Below are 20,440 nucleotides of genomic sequence, written 5' to 3'. Positions count from 1 at the left end.
ATTCCTCATTAACTCTGTGATCTCCTGGCAAGAGACCTTACCTCCCTGTGCCTCAGTTTCCTCATCTGTAAAACAGGATAGTAACAGCACACTCTTACCACCCTAGAACGTGGAAACTCTCTTTAGGCAGTGTAGACAGGGGCCTTAGCCCAGTAACCTACACAGAAGGCACTCAGTAAATGTTGACCATTATTAAATAGGAGAATTGGGGTTGGGTGGATCTAAAGGACCACCAAGATCACAGAGCACAGCTGGGGTCTGAGCCCTGACCGTGCTGCAGGTCAAGGGGAAATCTCTCCATGATAAATCCAGACCCAAACTAAGTTCATAGTCTTGAAGAATCTTTTCCAAGTGACCAAAGGACTCCTCAGGCCTTGGCAACACCCTGCCGGTGGGAAGAAGAGGATCCGAGCTGCCTCATCAGGACCTAGAAGCCTGGAGCCACCTCCGGGCTCCCCCAGTTTTCTGAATCCCCATGGATTCAAGATGGGTGAAGGTCTCATTCTCCTCCAAAGAATCCTGAGAGTCCCTTCACCCATCTGCACCTTCACCAGCATGGACAGGTCCAGATTTTCTAGTCTGGAGGGTCATAGGGGCAGTTCTCGGATTGGAAAAAAAAAAGGAGCTAAAATTCCCTGCCGGCGGCCCGCATCCCCGACCCCGCCGACCCCTTAGCGTCGCCATTGCGCGTTAAATCGGGATCACTGCTAGAAACTAACCCCTGTAGGAAAGTAATCTTGACAAAGGAAGCAGACAAAAATAAGTTTCCTTCTGGAAAACCCCTTGTGAGGGTCTTTCGGGCGGAGGCGCGGTGTGCCGGGAACAGCCGAGACTAAGGGCCGACCCCCTAATCCTCTCCCCGCCTCCATCAAGGTTTCTAGCGGCGCTGTGGGCGTTTAAGGGTCTGGAGGCCTATCTCAGATGGGGGTGGGGTTGTGCGTCGGGTGTGCTCATATCCGCAGCTTACAGGTGCGGAGTCAGACCTGAAAGTAGGCAAGTTGGGTTGAATCCGGCCCTCTCATGAGATTTTGAATCGACCCACCTCCCCCAAACCAAACAATAGCTTCAGAACATTTTTTGAATAATGCAGCCGAATTCGATATCGGCTTCATCCAAAACGGCAATTAAGCCTGCCCCCCTCGCCAAATAGGAATTGGAGCTGAATTCAGGAAAAAGAGACGGAGAAAACCTCCCCCGGCGCTCCACGCCTCCGCGAGGGTCTCCCGCGACCCCTGAAGCCAGAGACCCAAGCGGCCGGTCGCCTTCAGGCGTCCCAGCGCCCCGCGCTCCTCTGCTCCCAACCCGCGCGCCCCCTCACTGCCGGCGCCGCTAGGGTTAAAAGTTACCTCTCGGTTTCTTCTGCCTGCAACCCCCCCCGGGGCCGGATGATGTAACCCCCCTCCCCGCGCCCTCCCCGCCCCCTCCACCATGTGACACTTTAATTAATAATAGCGCCGTCAGCACAACAAACGCACAACACAAGGAGAAACTTGGTGTCCAGGGGAGGCCCCCGGCGACTGGAGCGCGGCGGAGGCAGGCGCAGAGGCCGAGGCAGAGGAGGCGAGGGGCGGCCCGACGCGGGGAGGGAGCGAGGCGAGCGGTCATGTGCCCGTGCCCCCTGCACCGCGGCCGCGGCCCGCCGGCGGTGTGCGCCTGCAGCGCGGGCCGCCTGGGTCTGCGCTCGTCCGCCGCGCAGCTCACGGCCGCCCGGCTCAAGGCGCTCGGCGACGAGCTGCACCAGCGCACCATGTGGCGGCGCCGCGCGCGGAGCCGGCGGGCGCCGGCGCCCAGCGCGCTCCCCACCTACTGGCCCTGGCTGTGCGCGGCCGCGCAGGTGGCGGCGCTGGCGGCCTGGCTGCTCGGCAGGCGGAACTTGTAGGAACGCGGGGCTTCTTGGTGGGGCCGAAGCCGAGACCCAGCCGGAGCGAGCAACAGGTACGCTAGCGAGCGAGCGCCAGCGCGCGGTGTCTGGGGACTGGAGACTTGCGGCTGGCTTGGGAGCGGGAGAGCCTCAAGTTTGGCGTTCTTCTCTTCCCATCTCCTTCTTCCTCCGCAAGGATCTCGGTCCCCCTCCTAGGCAGTCCCCATCTCTCCTTCCAAGTACCGGCTCCACCGTTTCTGCCCCTTCTCTCCGAGTCCTTAAGCGCATCTTGCCACTCTCTCCATCGGGGTGGCTTTGGGAGGACTTTAGCCTCCGTAAGCCCCACCAGCGGCTCAAGCAAACACACAGTGCAAGTAAAAACTGGGCTTGCTCTGAGAACAGTTATAGGCCAAGCCAAAGAATTATAATCTATCGCGGTTTCAGGACGAGCCCTCAGTCCTCTTTCAGACGCCTGCCACTCCAGAGTCGCCACCGTTTCCATCACCGCCGCTCCAGACCCCCTTCTCCTTAAGTGTCACTTCTCCAGTTTCTGTTGCCCGTCTCCCGGCGCCCCGAGCACTTCTCGCGACTTCCTCCCCCTCCTGGTTTCTGGCCGGCTCCGTCTTTCTCCCTACCTAAAACTTTGCAGTTTTCCTCCGCTCTGGCAACTTCTTCTCCCCTCCAGCGAGGTGTCCCGTTTGAGGAGCTTGGCCTCCTCTTCACCAAACGGAGGAACTGAGATGAAGGAGATGCCCCCAAGTGAGCTGGGATCCGAGGCTCTCAGGGAAACTCCAAGGGGAAGCCTTAATGAAAGAGCATCAGCTGAGCTCTATCTGGGCGCTAGGCCTTGTTGAGGGAGGAGGTGTTTGAGAGCCTGCAGTATGCTAGGCACTGCGCGGCGGGGGTGGGGAGTGAGTATGGAGCTAGTGTGTCTGGTACCAGTAGGAGAAAGGTACTGAGCACCTACTGTGCGCTAGGCCCTTGGGATTGGGGAATTACTGAGCACCAGCTGTGCGCCTGGCACTGTGCTAGGCGCTTTAGGGGAGCAAACGTGTAAGGATCGTCTTTTCAGATTCTGGAATAGAGAGGAGAGCTGCAGTGAGTGCGAGTGGAGAGAATCAGGCTGAGCTTACCAAAGGTGGGTCTAGGGCCGGAAGGTGAAGGTCGAAGGTGAGAAAGCCAGCCTCGGGATGCCGTGGCCCACAGAAACCGAGCTCTCGGGTCGCGGCTGAACCCCGCGGTGCGCCAACACCCTGGGAAGCTGGCGCGGCGCCCGCAGGGAGAGGCGGCAGTCGGAGCGTGGGGGGTGGCAGCGCCCGGGGAGATGCGGGGGTGCGCGGGGTGTGAGCCGGGAGCGCGGGCGACAGATGTCTCGTGGGCCGGCGCAGCCCGGGCGCTGGCGAAGAGAGGTGCGCGCTTCGGGACGCTCTCTGCCCGGCTCGGAGGTCACATCCGATTCTCCTTCTCCCGGAGGAGAGGCCCGGGGCTGCCCTCGACCGCAGAAGCCCAGGCTGGGGCCGCCGAATCCTAGAGGCAGGAACAGAATTTTGGATGGGGCACGGGGAGGTGGGGCAGAAAAAGGGAGCCAAGCAAGAGACGCGAAGCCCAAAGTGTGTAATTTAGGGAAAGGCGGAATGAAGGTGGGAAAGGAGGCAAAGAAAAAACGGGCGGCGAGACGAGGAAAGAAAGGCGGGGGAGCTGGAGAAAGAGAGAGTTCCTAGAGAACAAGATAGTGGGAACGTGGATTAGAAAGATGGGAAGCGAGGGGAATCCAGTAGAAAGGGCGAGGAGGGCTAGGACACCGCTTCCTCCAGTCTTGGAGACCAGGCGAGGCTGGGGAGGCGCTGCCTTCTCGGGACTAGACGGTGCAGGATGCTGGGCGTCCCACCTAGGGGGCGGAGAGCGCCCACCAGAGCCCGACTGGCGCGCGTCGGGGCCGGGGGTGCTCCCGGGGCCCTCAGGAGTAGGCTGCCGCCCTGGAGGTGGCCCGAAACCTCCGCGAGGGCGCGCGGGGCGAACGCAGCGCGTCTCTCTGAGCTCGGGCGCGAGGAAGGACTCACGCGACAAGGAAGGGGGACGGGAAGGAGTTTTCGCCGGTGCGGCGTCAGCGGATAATTGTCGTCGCAGAGTTTATTTCCCCTTCCTGACTCTGCTTCAGCCCCAGAGCCCCGTGCTACGTCCCGACTCCAGGCCACCTCCTCAGACTACCCCTGGGTTCTCCTCCATCCTGCTGTGTCCCGTCCGGGCGTCCCCAGCAGGCACACCCTCTAGGGTCCTCCCGCCTCGGGTGCCCTGACCCCAGGATGCCCGGCACGGCTTTCCTGCCGCGCTGCACCTCACTCCCTCGGATCGCCGGTAGAATGGTATTGAATAGAATGTGTACCACTACCATCCCGGGGTTCGCCTTGCTGGGTCTCCCAGGCTCGGCCCCTATCACAAGGACTTGGCTTCTCTCGCTGCTACCTCCACCTTGGGGCTTTCTTGTGCTTTGGGCTTAACCGGGGGAAACCCATCTTTCCCCAGCCTTCGGTAAGTTAGCAAGACGTGAAAGGAAATCCCCTGGAGAAAGACAGTTTGTTGAGTTGTGTGTGGTCCTCTCCACATTTCCTACCCCAGAAGAGAAATGGGAATGCTCACAGGGTGCCTTATTGGTTTCAGGGAGGCCTGAATCAGCCATCTAGAGCAGACCATTCTCTTAGGTTAAAGGTGAGCTTAGCTATATGCATGACAGCAGTTTCAACAAGCTTGTTTTGAGCCTCTACTGTGAGCCAGCAATAGTTTTCTTAGAAGTCATCATTAAACAAACAAACAAAAATCCAGCCTCTCCTCTGAGACTCAGTTTTCCCATATGTAAAATGGGGACAATAATAGTACTTAAATGCACAGCTATTGTCAAGAGGGTAAAATGAAGTCATTTACAGAGAGCTCTAGAACAGTGCCTGGCACATAAGAAGTGAATATAAATGTGAGCTATCATGACTATGATTGTGCATTTAATATCTTTCTTTCCGAAAGCAGACAACACTTTGCCATTGTCATTGCTGGTGATTCCACACTATTCTTACTTGCCATTTTGGGGAATCAAGGCCACCTGGGCCAGGATAGTATAGGGGTTAAGAGCATGGGTTTAGGGATCAGATGAAACTGGATTTAAGTCCCAGCCCAAGAACTTTCTGGCAGTGTGACTTTGGGTAAGAACCGTAACCTCTCTGAGCCTTTATCTGTAAACCGGAGCTGTATCTCTATCAGGATTGTTGGGAGGTTGATAGGAGAGCATCTATTTCACGTGCCCAGTGCAGTGCCTGGCACTTAGTTCAGTTGTCAGAGGATGCTATGAAATGGTTAATGCCATTCAAAGGGGAAACTGAGGCAGAGAGAGTCCACCTGAGTCATCCCAATGGATCGATCAATGGCAAAGTCAGAACTGGCATTGGAGTCTCTGCCTTTGAAGGCCTGCAGCACACAGCCCGTCGGATGACTTGAGGGATGCGGGGGAGGAGATGATACCAGGGCGGCAAGCAGAAGGGGTGGTGAGCCTCGAATTCCTGCACTAGAGAGATTCCCTTTCTGAGGGAGCCTTGGGGGAAGCTCCTTGGAGGCTGGGGAGGCCTGGCGGAGAATGAGTGTGATTTAACCAGTCACTGCTCCAAGATACAGGAGAGGGAAAAAAAGATGCTTTATGGTGAGCGCTGGCTGGTGGAAGCGTGGGAGGGAGAAGTGTCACTTGCCTTGGGTGGGGGTGGGGGGGAGGGAAAGAGAAGGAGGAGGATTCGGGCTGGGGTGGGCAGAACCTTGCCTTAGGACTAAGGAGAGGGGAGAAAGGGGTACTCTGCGCACCCAAGAGGCAACGTAGTCAGTAGCAAGGAAGATAATGGGCCAGCAGGAGCCTGCTTTAATGAGTTAATGATGGTCTGGCCTGCCCGCCAGACATGCTAACTGGTTCTTGGAAGGTATTTGGGGGATTAAGTGGTTAAACCTGGAGGCGCATCCCTCAGGCCTCCTTCCCAGACTGCTGCACCCCTGCCAGGATTACTTTTAGAGCTTGAAAGCCTAGGCAAGGAAGGAAAGGAGTGAGCGGAGGAAGAGACAGCTGTTGGGGAGGAAACCCCCACCGCTGCCCCCCCAGGAAGCGGCCAGATGTGCAGGACGGTGGCAGCCTTCCTGCCACATGGTCGCTGTCTGGAGTCACTCTCTTGCCTACTGAGAGGCCAGGACTCAAGTGACTGAGCTGTGGATGTAAAAACAGCCCCACCTGGGAAGAAATAAATACACCCGCAGATACGGGCTGCGTGGATTTGGCAACCGCACCTCTGGGTTTTGAAAAGTCAGCTTTTCAGACCTACATTGGGGGTGGGAGGAGTGGAGTGGGGGCTTCTGTCGCCCTTCTGGTCATCACTGTGTGTGACAGGATTTCATGGTAACAGTGAGCTGCCCCCACACTGTCCCTAGCCCATGGCAACTTGCTTGTCACATAGTAGATACAAAATAACTATGATGAATACATGAATCATTCAGAAACTGTGCACGGTGAGCATTAGTGTTTCCTAAATTCGGCTTCTTTCACTTTTTCTCCTATTAATTATTGAGTTCCTACTGTGTGCAGGGCATGGTGGACACAGGAAGGACCAAGACATAGAAGCCCCTGCTCTCGTGGAGCCTACATTTTAGTGGGAAGAGACAGATGATAAATCAGTAAAGATTGTTCTGGTTACAGCTGCTGTGTAACCAATTACTCCAAAACTTAGTGGCTTAAAACAACTATTCAATTAGGCTCATACATTCTGTGGGTTAGAAATTCAGACAAAGCATAGCAGGGGTGACTTGTCTCAGTTCCAGGCTGACTGGGGGCTGGAGTCACGGTGATGGGATCTTCATTTATAGGCCTGGCTGTTGATGCTGGGTGCCGGCTGGGACTGCCAGTCAGAGCATCTACACTCAGTCTCCTCTTGTGGCTTGGGCTTCCCCACAGCATGGCAGCCTCACAGTAGATGGATTCTGACCTGGTATCTTAGAGCTCCGAAGGCAAGTGTCTCGGAGGGTCAGATGGAAGCTGCTTTGCCTTTTTTGACCCAGCTTCAGACATCACTTTGGTTCAGCCCAGATTTAAGGGGAGTGGAATTAGACACTACCCCATGGGGGAGTGGCAAGGTTCTAGAATAGCCAATGGGAGAGAAGATATTGTCGTGGCCATCTTTGGATTATGCAGTCTAACAGAGAATTTCAGAAAGTGTTCAGGGCTCTAAAGGTAACACACGAAGATAACGTCCAGGCACACCTCGGAGACACTGTGGGTTTGGTTCAGACCACTGCAATACGGCGAGTCACAAATGTTTTGGTTTCCCAGTGCATATAAAAGTTATGTTTACATGATACTGTAGTCTATTAAGTGTGCAGTAGTATTACGTCTTTAAAAACAATGTACACACCTCCATTAAAAAATACTTTATTGCTAAAAAATGCTAACCATCATCTAAACCTTCCATAAGTCATAATCTTTTTGCAACAATCACATCAAAGATCACAGATCACCGTAACAAATATAATAATGACGAAAGATTTGAAATATTGTGAGAATTATCCCAATGTGACACAGAGACACGAAGTGAGCAAATGCTGTTGGAAAGAAAGATGGCATCAATAGACTTGCTCGACACAGGGTTGCCACAAACCTTCGATTTGTAAAAAATGCAAACATCTCCGAGGTCTGCCTTTCATAGCGAGAGCCTGGAGCGCTCCTTACCTGCACTGGTTGGAGATGGTCACTTAGAGGAGGAACCAAGGAACCAATGCTGTGAGTGACGAAAAGGAGCCAACCACGTGAGTACCTGGAAGAAAGGTGTTCTGGGGAGGTGAGACTTTGCACCGTGTGCTTGAGGAGGAGGAAAACGAGCAGTGGGCTAAGACCACATGAACTTGGGGGAGAGGAAGACAGAGGGCAGGCAGGGGCCAGATCAGGCCATGGTAGGGACGTTGAGTTTTGTTGTCAAGGGATTCACAAGTGCTGACAGTACATGAAGAGGTGCTTTATAAGAGGAGAATTAGATGTGATGCAATGAACTACTCATCCTCATGCATTTGCAAATATGAATTGAGCACCAGCTCAGGGCTAGGCACCAGGATGCAGGGATGCAGAGATGAGTAAGTCCCAGAACCTGGCCTCAGATGCTCCTAGACCTCAGGAGCGGGAGACCCCGGCTCTGACCCCCACTCCAGCCTACTCTCACTGGAGGAGACCTCCCACCAAGGTCTGAGAGATTCTGGCCCCTGTGTCAGCTCTGCCCAGCCCTCAGTGCCCTCAGAAGTTTGTGGATACTGGCTGGATTTCCATTCAACTCCGTATCGTCTCCCCTCCCTCCTTCCTGCTTTAAACTGGTGCCCTGCAGTTGGGTGAGGGATCTCTGTTTTAGGCCACATCAGTGAGATGTGTCCTTTTAGTACTGCTGGATACCCAGGAAGAGAGAAAGCTCCTTTCCCTGCCCTGTGGAGAGAAAATTGGCTGCCCCACAGGGTGTTGCCATCTTTGAACTTTTGCCCCACAGGCCATGGACTTGGGCAAGATGGAATTAAATTGTTTTGGGAAACTTAATAATAATGTAATATTCCTTTTTTAAGAAAAAATAGCTTTTTCTTGATTACAAAAAATATTACAAGCACGTTATCAAATACTTGGAAAATACTGAAAAAAAGAAAGATTTAATCGATTGTTTTTATCTCACTACCCATTGTTAACATTTTGAGAGGTTTCTTTCCATTTAAAAAAAAAAATGCACTGAGAGGTACTTTAACAAACAGAATCCCTCTAAATGCATTCTCTGTAATTTGACTTTGTCATTATATCATGGACATTTCTCCATGCTTTATAGTATTTTCTACGACACGCTTCTTTTTTTTTTTTTTTTTTTTTGGCGGTATGCGGGCCTCTCACTGTTGTGGCCTCTCCCGTTGCAGAGCACAGGCTCACGGGCCCAGCCGCTCCGGGCATGTGGGATATTCCCGGACCGGGGCACGAACCCGTGTCCCCTGCATCGGCAGGCGGACTCTCAACCACTGCGCCACCAGGGAAGCCCTACAACATGCTTCTTAGAGGTTGCTTAGTATTTCTGTTTAGCTCTTCCACCATTTACCTTCTCAGGCAGCTATTATTGGACATTTAGACAGTTTCCAGTGTGATGCAGAACATCCTTGGGTGTAACTCTGGATACACCACAGATGATTTTCTTAAGAATGCCCGCAAGTGGAACTTTGATATCAAAAGTGTAGGTAAACCTTCTTTTATTATAAAGGTTGTCTAGAAGAGTACAAAATCTTGTAGTTTCTAGATAAACTCTGCTGCTTGTTCCCTTTTCTCATTTACGTCCCTGGCCACCATCCATAATGTGATTATTGGCTTGTCTGTGGAGCAGGCTGTTACTATCCCCAGCTAAATCTGTGTTATCTTTTTATGGAATATCCTTCATGGACCGCATCTCTAGCCATTGTTGGAGTGCATGAGTGAGATGACTGCTGACATGCCCATTCCAACTTCAGGGAAAGGCTGCAAGTCATAGCGGTGTCACTAAGAGTTTGAAGAGCTTCTCTGCCTGCCTGGCTGTACTTGGATCTGGTGCATGGTACTTAATAAATACTGTAGGATGCTAACATATTGATGGTGGGGAAACTTAGACAAAGTGAGTTTGGAGGGATCTTCAGAGGGTGGGAATGTGTCAAGGGCCACGGGATAGATTTAAGAAGAGGTAGCGTTTTCAAAGACAGCCCAGATTTATAATGTTTCAGCCTGTTGGCACACCATGGGGCCTCATTCTTGACTCAGAAAATTTAACTGCTGGTAACTTTATCTAATTCACCCGGATTTTATGCCGAGGTAGGACAGCTTGGTGGACGGTGACATGAACTTTGGAGTCAGGCTGACTTTCAGATCCGGTCCTGATCGGCCATTTCCCAGTTATGTGACCTTAGGCATGTCCCTCTACCTTCTGAGCAGTATAAGGCATATCACTGCTGTTCAGAAAAGGGTAAATGATAGTGCAGGATATGTGTTGTTCTTATTTGGTGTAAATTTCAGTCCACGGGCCCATATTCAGAGTATGGTGGCAACTCTTAGGGGACTTTTCTGAGCTTTTTGTACAAAGCAGTTGCTAATCCTGCCCCCGCCCCCAACTCTGTGGATCACCAACAGCCTTCTTAAGCCACTGCGCCGGGGCTGGGGGAACCTCCAGGACAGCACTCCCCAGCCTGGGGGACACTAGCCTCCAGGTCCCGTGAGGGCCCCAGTCCTGGCTTTTTGTCCATCACTGTATCCCAGCACCTGGCATGGTGACCAGTGCAGAATGGGCATTCACTAACTACTGAATGAATGGAGGGATGAATGAGTAAATGAATGAATGAATTTGGGAGAGGCCCAGGGAATTGGGGACACCCCCCCAGAAATGAGACATAAAACTGGCTGACTTCATACCCCTCTATTCGCCGCCCCCGCCCCCCGACTTCAGAGAGAAATCATTGCTTTGATCTCAAAAGTATGACCCAAAGAGATCACTGTTCTAAAAACACAGCCAGAAATAGACAGGACTTTAGAAACCACCTAACGCAACGCCCTCACCTTATAGATGGGGAAACCAAGGCACAGAGATGGCTTCTGAAGGTGAAAATGAGGTGGGCTTACATGCCAGCTGTCTCTGTCGAAGAATGTCTTAGCGTCTAGGCAGAAGTCGAAACCTGGTAGTTTCCTGGCTGTAATTGGCCTGCCATTTAGCTTTATTTGACTTGCATATCTTCCGCCACACGCTTAAAAATCAGGCACTTTGGGCTTCCCTGGTGGCGCAGTGGTTGAGCGTCCGCCTGCCGATGCAGGGGACGCGGGTTCGTGCCCCGGTCCGGGAGGATCCCACATGCTGCGGAGTGGCTGGGCCCGTGAGCCATGGCCGCTGGGCCTGTGCGTCCGGAGCCTGTGCTCCGCAACGGGAGAGGCCACAACAGTGAGAGGCCCACGTACCGCAAACAAACAAACAAACAAACAAAAAAATTAGGCACTTTCATATTGAAGTCCAGGTTTCCAGTTTTTATTGAAAAAACTGGAAAGAAAAAGAAAGATCTAACAATACCAAGTCCCATGTGGCAGCAAAAAGCTGGAGATGAGTGTCAGAAACCTCTTTAGATGGGACACAAACTCTTCAGTGACCCTGGCCCCTCCTGGGCACATGTTACTGGGGCCAATGCATTTAAGTTTATGACCTCTGGTTTTGGAGACCACCCTGCCAGACTTCCCTTGATGCGTAGACACACCCACACTTGTATGCTATTTTAAATAAATGAGATCATACTGTTCATGCTATTTTGTAATCTGTTTCTTCCCCAATAAAAATAGGTTGCTGAGATGTTCCCATGTCAACAGAGGTTTTCATCATCTTTTTTTTATGGCTGCATGGTGTTCCGTTGCTCGGATGGACCACGATTTCCTTATTTGGTCACATCCCCAGGGATATTTACGCTGTTCCCCATTTTCTGATAGTTCGTAAGTGAGGTTTAGTGAACATTCTTGTTTGGACAACTTTGCAAAAAAAAAACCACAAAAAACTGAAGTTCCGGGCTTCCCTGGTGGCACAGTGGTTGAGAGTCCGCCTGCCAATGCAGGGGACGTGGGTTCATGCCCCGGTCCGGAAAGATCCCACATGCCGCGGAGCGGCTGGGCCCGTGAGCTATGGCCGCTGGGCCTGCGCATCCGGAGCCTGTGCTCCGTGGCGGGAGAGGCCACATCAGTGAGAGGCCCGCGTACCGCAAATAAAACAAAAAGAACCAAAAAAATAAAACCCTGAAGTTCCTAGAGGTGAACTTTTTGGGTGAAAGAATATGTGTGTTGTAACATGTGATGCATAAGGCGAGATTGCTTTAAGAAGGATCTGTCCATTTGGTTTGGTGTCGATTGTGTGCTGTGCTACCCCCAACTTCTCAGTGCTTATTCTTTTGGATATCAAGTTAGTTTGGCATTCAAGGCCCACCTGCCAGAACTTCATAGTGGGCAGAGTTCTGAGGTCTCTGGGCTGTCTCCACAGACTTCATATAATCAATAACTCTTCACTGATAGCATTGATAACTATTCACAGATAACAGGGGCAATAGATAGATAGGCAGAGAGAAGGAAGCACATCTTCCAGGAGCTGCCAATGGCCTCTTCCTTTCTCATACACCCCACACCTAGCCTTCTGCTCTTTTAGTCCCCTCAGCCACCGTCTCCTCAGAGCCCAGTGTCCTAACTGGCCAGCATGAGCTACATGGACAGAGATTAAAATGCTAACATGGACCAGAGCATCTTCCCTCTAGGAGGATTCCACAAATGGAGAGCTTTGTACCCATGATTCTTAGACATCACGACCGACCACTGGTACCGTTTGAACTCCATGGTCAAAATCAACCCGCTGAAACCAAAGATGGAAGAGTGGGTAATAAGAACCTACTGTCTAGCACAGGAAACTCTACTCAATACTCTGTAATGACCTATATGGGAATAGAATAAAAAAGAGTGGATATATGTACATGTGTAACTGATTCACTTTGCTGTACAGCAGAAACTAACACAACATTGTAAATCAACTATACTCCAATAAAAATTAATTAAAAAAAAACAAAGATGGAAGAGTGGGGAAGTTCCCACCATTGTTCACGTGCTCACTTAGCCATTGTCACTCAACAGGTTGAATTGAACACCTGCTCTGTGCAGGGCACGGTGCTGAGCCCTGAGGATGAAATGGTGGGTCAAGGGGAGAGACAAGGTGTGTGTAAATGCACAGAAAGTATTCTGGGGGGCTTAGGGGTGGAGTGAAGGCGGCTTTCCGTTTATTTCTATATCCTTCTCTGCTCTTTGAACTTCTAACTTATCACATATGCAAACGGCAAGAGCAAAAAAGTTATTTTTTTCAACTAAAAATTGGGACCTCTTAGGAGGGAACCCAAGAGTCCTAACTCTTCTCAGATGTAGGGAAAAGGGGGTGAGGCTCCTGCTCTAACGGTGCAGTGGGATTCACAGCTCACAGCTCTCCACCTGCAGCGCCCCAGCCCAGGCAGCCGGTCTCTCGAGGCTTCCCCCCCTCTGTCCCCGCCCCTCCACTCTGTGGGCGCAAAGTGGAAATAGGGACATTTAAGAACAGGCGTTTCATGAATCTCTTCAGTTGTGAGCTTTGGTTGTGAGTCAGCATTTGAGAGAGTGCTTTATGAGCCAAGTTTGAGGAAAAACATCCCAGGGGCAGTTCAAGTGGTTCATAGGGAGCTGTGGACTTTATGTTTTTAAACTAGTTTAAAATTGTACAATGACTCCTTACTCCTTTCAAAAAAAGAAAAGAAAAAAATAACATAAACAGTACAGAAGTAAAGTATACCAAGTAGAGCGCTGTAATTGTTCTTTTACTCCACCCCCAAAGCCACTCCCCTGGGGTAACTTTCAGGCTGGAGTATATAACAACAATAACAATAATAATAACGACAAATGCAGACCTTACTATGTGCTGGACTTCTAAGTCCTCACATATGTTAATACTTTCAGTCCTTACATCAACACAGTAAGATTCGATATACTCCCCCACCTTTTCCGTATAAGGAAACTGAGACCCAGAGAGGTTAATAACTGGCCCAAGGTCACACAGCTTTTAAGTGTCTGAATCAGGATTCCAACTCAGGTGTCGAGCTCCAGAGTCTGGGCTCTTAACCATTATACTATTTTGCCTCTCTGCCATACTTTTTATATGGATATATAGATAGATATAGCTATCTGTGTACGCACACACACATATTCATTAAAGGAAAAAAATCTGGGGCATTTGCTCTTTTCAATTAAAAATCATAGCCATCTTTCTGTCTCAGTACATTTAGATTTACCTCTTTCTAATAGGCAGGTGGCTTAATTTGTTAATCCAGTCTCCTGTCAATAAACACATGGGTTGTTTCCAAACTACAGATTTGTAATAAATTCCAAATTTATTACAAATAAAGCTGGAGGGAACATCCTTGAGCACATTTATCTGACTGCTTCTGTGGGCTAGTGGAGGGTGTCCAATTTAAAGTCCCCCAGAAGAAACAAACAAAAAAAAGAGTTATACTTACTGACATAACATATCCTGAAGTGAAAAAAATGCTAACTAAAAAACGAACAAACAAATCCTCCAGAAGTGTATACAGAGGCCCACCCTCTGACTGTGGAGCGTGCTGTCATGGTGTCCACTGGCTGGTTGATGCCGTGCAGAGGTGCGCTTCTAATGTTCATCCTTCACTGTGGACGCCAGCCGGTAATCAGTACACAAACGGGCACAGGAATTTGTCCATTTAGCAGCCCTGAGAAACCCTTAGAAAGACTCATTATACGCTCAATGATTTACAGGTAGGAAAAGTGAAAATCAGTTGCTGGTCCTAGTTTTGCAAGGAAACAATACAGTTTCCCGCCTGATGCCACTGTTATTTTCCCTTCATCATCTGCATTCAACTCAGGTATCGACACAGCCTCAATTGTCACAACTTTCAGATGCAGTTCCCTGCTCGTCAGGGTCCCCTGTTTGAGCCATACTTGTCACTGCCCTTGCGCCTTGCTTAGGCCCTTTCCCCACCTAAACGATCCTGCCTTCTTCCAAATATGGCAAAAACATTGTCTGGGGCTTCCCTGGTGGCGCAGTGGTTGAGAATCCGCCTGCCAATGCAGGGGACACGGGTTTGAGCCCTGGTCTGGGAAGATCCCACATGCCGCGGAGCAACTAGGCCCTTGAGCCACAACTACTGAGCCTGCGCGTCTGGAGCTTGTGCTCCACAACAAGAGAGGCCGCGATAGTGAGAGGCCCACGAACTGCGATGAAGAGTGGCCCCCGCTCGCCGCAACTAGAGAAAGCCCACGCACAGAAACGAAGACCCAACACAGCCAAAAATAAATAAATAAATAAATAAAATTAAATACACAAAGAAACCATTTAATTAAAAAAAAAATGTCTGTGTATCTTCAAGGCCCAGTTCAAATCCTGCTTCCTCTCTGAAGGTTTCCTGGTGAGTGTAACCGCATATCGACTTCTGGGCTCTAAACACACCCAGACCAATGTGTCTGCACACTCATTGTCTGCAGACAATGGTCTTTTACAGTCCTGGCCTCTGGCATTTCATGTCTTCCCCAGTAAGACTGGAGGCCAATTGAGGGCAGGCACTGAGCTTTATCTTGTGCAGAGAACAATGCTTAGCATGAAGTCAGCACACTCCATAGCACACAGTAGGTGCTTAATAAACGTGGTTTCTTTCTCGCCCTCCATCGTTCCTTTTTTGCACCCATGCTTAAGGCAGCATAATCACCTCAGGCTAATGCTGCAGGGTTCCACTGACTTTGATTCTATAGGTCAGTATGACTAGACACCAACCAAGTGAGATTTTTAGAGGTTACAGAAGCTGGTTTCCATGAACTAAATTGAGCGTGCTTCTCAGTTGAGTTGACGGTGACTCTGAGTCAGTACTCCATGAAAACATCTAGCAGCTACACAGTAAAGCAGAATGCCTTCTTCGCTTGTGCCCTGATGGGACAGGAGGGGAACGGGGTGGGGGTTGGTGGTTGGCGGGCTGCAGGGGTCTTCTCCCTCCACCTGAGCAGGTCAAAAGCAAAAGGTTTGAAGTTGCTGATTCAGATCCTTGTGACCAGCAGCTAAGGTCGATTGTGGGGTCCATGTGATTATGGACGCAGTTGTATGTATCGGTCAGGGTCCAAGTAAGAGGCAGAGAGCACCTCCAAACTGAGTAATCAGAGGAGAATTTAGTAAAGGTTCGATGGCAAAGTGTGTGCAGGGTTTAGGAAATCAGTGAGGGATCCTGCAGCCCCACTCCCAGGTTGGCAGCCCCCCTGGCCTAAAGGCGAGGCGAGGGGACAGGACCCAGAGCCTGGAGAGGGGCCTGGAGCTGCGCCAGAGAGCTTCCTGGCAGGTACTCCGGCCGACCTGTGGCCCTGTCTTGCCGTGCCATTGCCGCCTTCTGTGAACCAGACCCCGGAGGAGGCCAGAGGCCAAGGGAGGCTGTTGGTGCAGTTCATACAAGTCAATATCCCAGACTTTTGTCCACTTGAAGGTCATAAAGTCATCTCTCTCCTACACCATGTGGTTTGTATCACGCACATGGCAGTTTTCCCACCACCTGCTTTAGAGTAATGTACGAATTGTGTTTATCTCCTCTGCTGACTCTCCAACCTCATCTCCCGCCTGGCCCCAGGGCCCAGCCTTTGCTTGCGGCTCATCGAGCTCCCTGACCTAGTCATGGTATGTCCTTCCTCTGTGTCCTGTTTCTTCTCCCTTCCTCCCCTCCTCTCTTCATCCCCTTCCTGTACTCCCTCCCTCTCCTTCTCTCCCTCTTCCTCTCCTCCTCCTGATATGCTTCACATCCTTTTCCATTATCTTCGTGTGTTACCTTTAGAGCCCTGAACACTTTCTGAAATTCTGTGTTAGACTGCATAATCCAAAGATGGCCACGGCAATATCTTCTCTCCCATTGGCTATTCTAGAACCTTGCCACTCCCCCATGGGGTAGTGTCTAATTCCACTCCCCTTAAATCTGGGCTGGCCTGTGATCTGCTTTGAACCAAAGTGATGTCTGAAGCTGGGTCAAAAAAGGCAAGGCAGCTTCCATCTGACCCTCCGAGACACTTGCCTTTGGAGCTCTAAGATACCAGGTCAGAATCCATCTACTGTGAGGCTGCCATGTTGTGGAGAAGCCCAAGCACAAGTCAGTGGTGTTTATTATATTTCCAGAGTTGTGCAGCCGTCCCCGCAATCAATTTTAGAGCATTTTCAGTTCCCCAACAGAAGCCTCGTGCCCATTAGCATTTAGTCCCCAATTGCTTACATTCCTCCCCAGCCCTGGGCAACCACAAATCTGCTTGCTTGCTTTATAGATTTGTTTATTCTAGACATTTCCTGTAAATGGAATCCTACAACATTTGTCCCTTTCGTGTCTGGCTTCTTTCATTTAGCAGCATGTCTTCAAGGTTCATCCGTGTTGTAGCATGTGTCAGCGATTCCTTCCATTTTATGGTCAAATAATGTTCCATTGTATGGAAATACCCTATTTATTTATGCATTCATCAGGTGATGGGCATTTGGGTGGTTTCCACTTTGGAACCATTATAGATATGCTGCTCTGAACATTTGTGTACAAGCTTTTGCATGGATATATAGTTTCCATTCTCTTGGGTATGCACTGTTTTTCTCTGCCCTGCCGGAATACCTCCCCGGAATACCTCCCCTTATCCTGGCTAATTCACTGGCATCGTTCAGTACTCAGCAGGGGCCTTCCTCTTTCTCTGACTTCCCCTCCTCCCTCATGAGCTGCCTCTCCTGTGGGCTCCCATAGGCCATGTCTACCCAGATTGCAGGCTCTTCCCATGACACTGTCATTATTGATTTCATCTCATCTCCCTTTGTTGGCTTTTGAGCCCCTTAAGGGTAAGAACTGTGTCATTGGATCTGTAACACCTAGTATGGTGCTTGGCATGTTCGTCAATGAATGAATGGATGGATGGGTGGGTGGATGGATGACAGCAGAGACTGTCCTACAAGTCTGCCTTGAATATGGATCTATGAAATGAATAGATGATGGTCCCGTTCCTGACACGGAGGAGCAAAAAATGTAATGTGTCTCCACATCGTCTTTTTAAATCACAGAAGATGCCTATGTAAACGTGTAGGTCTGAAAACAAGAGGTGTGTGTGTGTGTGTGTGTGTGTGTGTGTGTGTGTGTGTGTGTGCGTGCACGTGCACATATATGTTTAAGGAAGGCTGCTATATGGACAGAGCTTTGGGGGGAGGGGCAGCACCAAGACTAGCTTTGGGGGAACCTTTCCTTCCAAATCAGAGCTTTGGTATCTAGCAGCTCTCGCCTATCCCCCTCCCCCTCCCGACAAGCGGAGCTGGCTGTGCAGCGGCCCAAGGCGCTGACGTCATCCCCAGTGGCTGTCTGCACGTGCCTACTGACTGAAATACAAATCTTTATTTCTGCAGGTTGGTGAAAACCCTGTGTCCTTGGAGAAAGCCGGTTCCCATTTTCCTGAGGGGGGAGCCCAGAGCTTGAAAGGCCGCAGTTGGCACTTCGAGAAGGAAGTGGAGAATAAAGACGGCGCCTGGAGCAATAGTAGCAACGCGGAATGGGACTGGGGAAGCCCTCTTTGATATCCAGCTGCAGAAACAGACACCCCAACGCTATTTACATACAGCTCTATATATATATAGAAAAAGAAAATATGAATATTATTCTTCAGTGCATGCCTTGTCGAGGATGTGGTCCCCTCCCTTTTCTGCACCTTCCGATGTGAACTTTGATGCTCTTTCATGTCTGGGGCACTGGAAGAGAGATGCTTACTGTGTACCTAGAAATTTTGCAAAGACTGGTGGGAATTAGCCTCAGAGGCGACCAACTGCCTGGGAAGGGATGCCGGTGGAGGAGGAGGTGAAAGTGCAAAAAGCAAAATAGAAAACAAAAAGTGAGGACTCAGGGCCAATTTTGTAGGGGCAGTCTGGGACACCTCCATTTCTAAGTCTTGACAAGTCCTAGCCTCTCTCTACCTACCTAGATAGATGGCTAGTCCCACTGTCATCAAGACAAATGGCATTCCCCACCCCCTCTACCAATCTGGTGTCTCTGGTGCTTCGCTTAAATTTTGCTGGTGCTACATGTGTTCTTGCTGGTGCTGTCATGGTATGCTGTTGCCAGACCTGCAAGGCCAGGGGACGAGAGAGGTTTCTATTTTGCTGTTTCAGATTCTTATTTTAAAGGAATCAGTCACAAAAGTGCCACTTGAGAGTCTTTTCTCTTTCTCTATGTGGGGATGAATACACGGAGGTGTTTTGGAGCAAACCTTGGGCTCTGGGAGGGAGGAAGGGTGGGTGATGGCACTGAGTGGCTTGCTGGTTACGGGGTGGAAAACTGACCTCACGTGTGACTTGTTTGCTGCCTCCTCTGCCCGCAAGTACCCTGCGAGTTCAGACCACAGCCTCCCCGACTCCCCAAGGGGATTTCAGGGCGTAGGTTTTATGGATTGAAGAGCCAAGAAATGGCTACCTTCTGGTCAAGGGTGAATTATAAGCCAGGGACGTTGGGGGAGGGAGAGGGTCATTTCAATGAAATGCACCAGCATCTCACTTTCTGAGGGTCTGATTTTTTTTCTTTTTCCCCAGGATAAGCTACTATTTTCAGAAGTTTCTAGAAGGGCTAAAAAAAGATGTGTGCTGGACTGAGACTTGGCTGCAAAGACTCTTCAGGGAGTGATGATTATGTTTTGCTTTCATTAAAAAAAATATCCAACAACAGGTATTATTCCTCTGTGCAGGGCTCACACTGCCCTTTTCAAAGCTGAGATGGTGAGGCACGAGGCTGCAGGTTCAGTCATTCTACAAGGCTGGATTTGCAGGTCACCACGCGGTACCTGTGGAGAGGGGGTCTGCTGGTCTGGTCTGCAGACACTCTTCCAGTCCTAAGAAACCAGCAGAGGGACCAGCCGTTTTCAGGTTGACATGGGTCTGAAACGGCAATTCTTTCTCATGGGCGTTGCTGAAAATTACCAGGTCCTTTAGAATGCAGGGGCTTTCAGGGCTGCTGCAAGCTGAGAGCTGTCTTTGTTTAAAAAGAAAAATAAATCCATGCCTTATGTTTTCCTAAGTAGCCCTTTAAAGAAAAATGCAACCCAGAACTGCTGAATGTGAGGGCAGCTTCCCACCCACCCCCTCCCCACGGCCGCCCCCCCCCGACAGCTTGGAACTCGGCAAAGCCAAAAAGAAAGCTTGTTTATAGAGAATTTGTTTCCCTTCATGGCTGGAGCCCTTCCTGCAGTTATGTTTACAGGGGATGAGTGTGTAGGCAAGGTCGTCAGGGAGCAGCAGGTGACATCCCCGCCAAGCCGTGAACTCAGAGAAGGCAAATTCATTAGAATGATATGAAATACAATCTCTGCTTTTATTTAGTCACTTTCCTAGCCAGACGCTAGACTTTCCAGCTGACCCCATTTTCTGGGGAGGGGGTTTTCACTACTGTAGTTGTACGCGATCGTAGCTCTCTGCTGCTTTAAGGCTGAACCTTCAAGACCACAGTGGGGACGTGCTGACTACCTAGACACAGGTTAAAGGTCAGAGGACCCTTTTTTTCGACCCTGACTAGCTTATGACATTCCCGCTGGAGGATCCAAACTCCAAATGCTGGGGTTTCAGGCAATTTTGATGTCCATGAAGCCACATCGCTTGAGAGAACCGGGCACCCAGGACCCTCCTCATGGAGCTTTACAGCCAAGTCCCTTGTACATATTCTCTTATATTATTAGAAACTGTGTATTTATCTAACCCTGGCTTTTTCTTGCACATCATTAATTTGAGTGCATTTCTCAAATGCCCCGATTTTTGACAAGGGGTTGTTTTTAATGCTTGTTTTTATATGAGATTTGACTTCTTGATGGACATTTGTATTAGGAAATTGAAGCATGATATATATGTATATATTGTCTCCACCGTCTCTCCTGTTGCATTACTTGGATTGCATGAGATAGTGGGGTGGTGGTTTTTTTTAAAAAAAATATTTCCACAGTGTGCAAAGTGCTGG

General features: G+C 50.2%; 1 protein-coding gene across 3 annotated transcripts; it reads left to right on the top strand.

Moving 5' to 3' along the window:
- Positions 1 to 1,603: 1,603 nt before the first annotated feature.
- HRK (harakiri, BCL2 interacting protein) lies at positions 1,604 to 19,529 on the top strand. Of its 3 annotated transcripts, XM_060121238.1 has the most exons (3): positions 1,604 to 1,935; positions 17,857 to 18,335; positions 19,030 to 19,529. In XM_060121238.1, the coding sequence occupies exon 1, from the start codon at positions 1,604 to 1,606 to the stop codon at positions 1,877 to 1,879; it is 276 nt and encodes a 91-aa protein (XP_059977221.1). In that variant the 3' UTR covers positions 1,880 to 1,935; positions 17,857 to 18,335; positions 19,030 to 19,529. The 3 variants fall into 3 exon arrangements, with proteins under 3 accessions (XP_059977221.1, XP_059977222.1, XP_059977220.1); XM_060121239.1 differs by lacking the exon at positions 17,857 to 18,335; XM_060121237.1 differs by having other exon boundaries at positions 17,857 to 19,529.
- Positions 19,530 to 20,440: the final 911 nt, after the last annotated feature.

Source organism: Lagenorhynchus albirostris, chromosome 14 (genome assembly GCF_949774975.1).
Source record: "Lagenorhynchus albirostris chromosome 14, mLagAlb1.1, whole genome shotgun sequence".
Lineage (NCBI taxonomy): Eukaryota > Metazoa > Chordata > Mammalia > Artiodactyla > Delphinidae > Lagenorhynchus > Lagenorhynchus albirostris.
The sequence above is the reverse complement of the archived record's forward strand: the minus strand, read 5'-3'. Positions and strand labels throughout refer to the sequence as shown.

Bases quoted from the DNA above. Each gene is read 5' to 3' on its own strand.
- HRK (XM_060121239.1), top strand. From the start codon at position 1,604: ATGTGCCCGTGCCCCCTGCACCGCGGCCGCGGCCCGCCGGCGGTGTGC.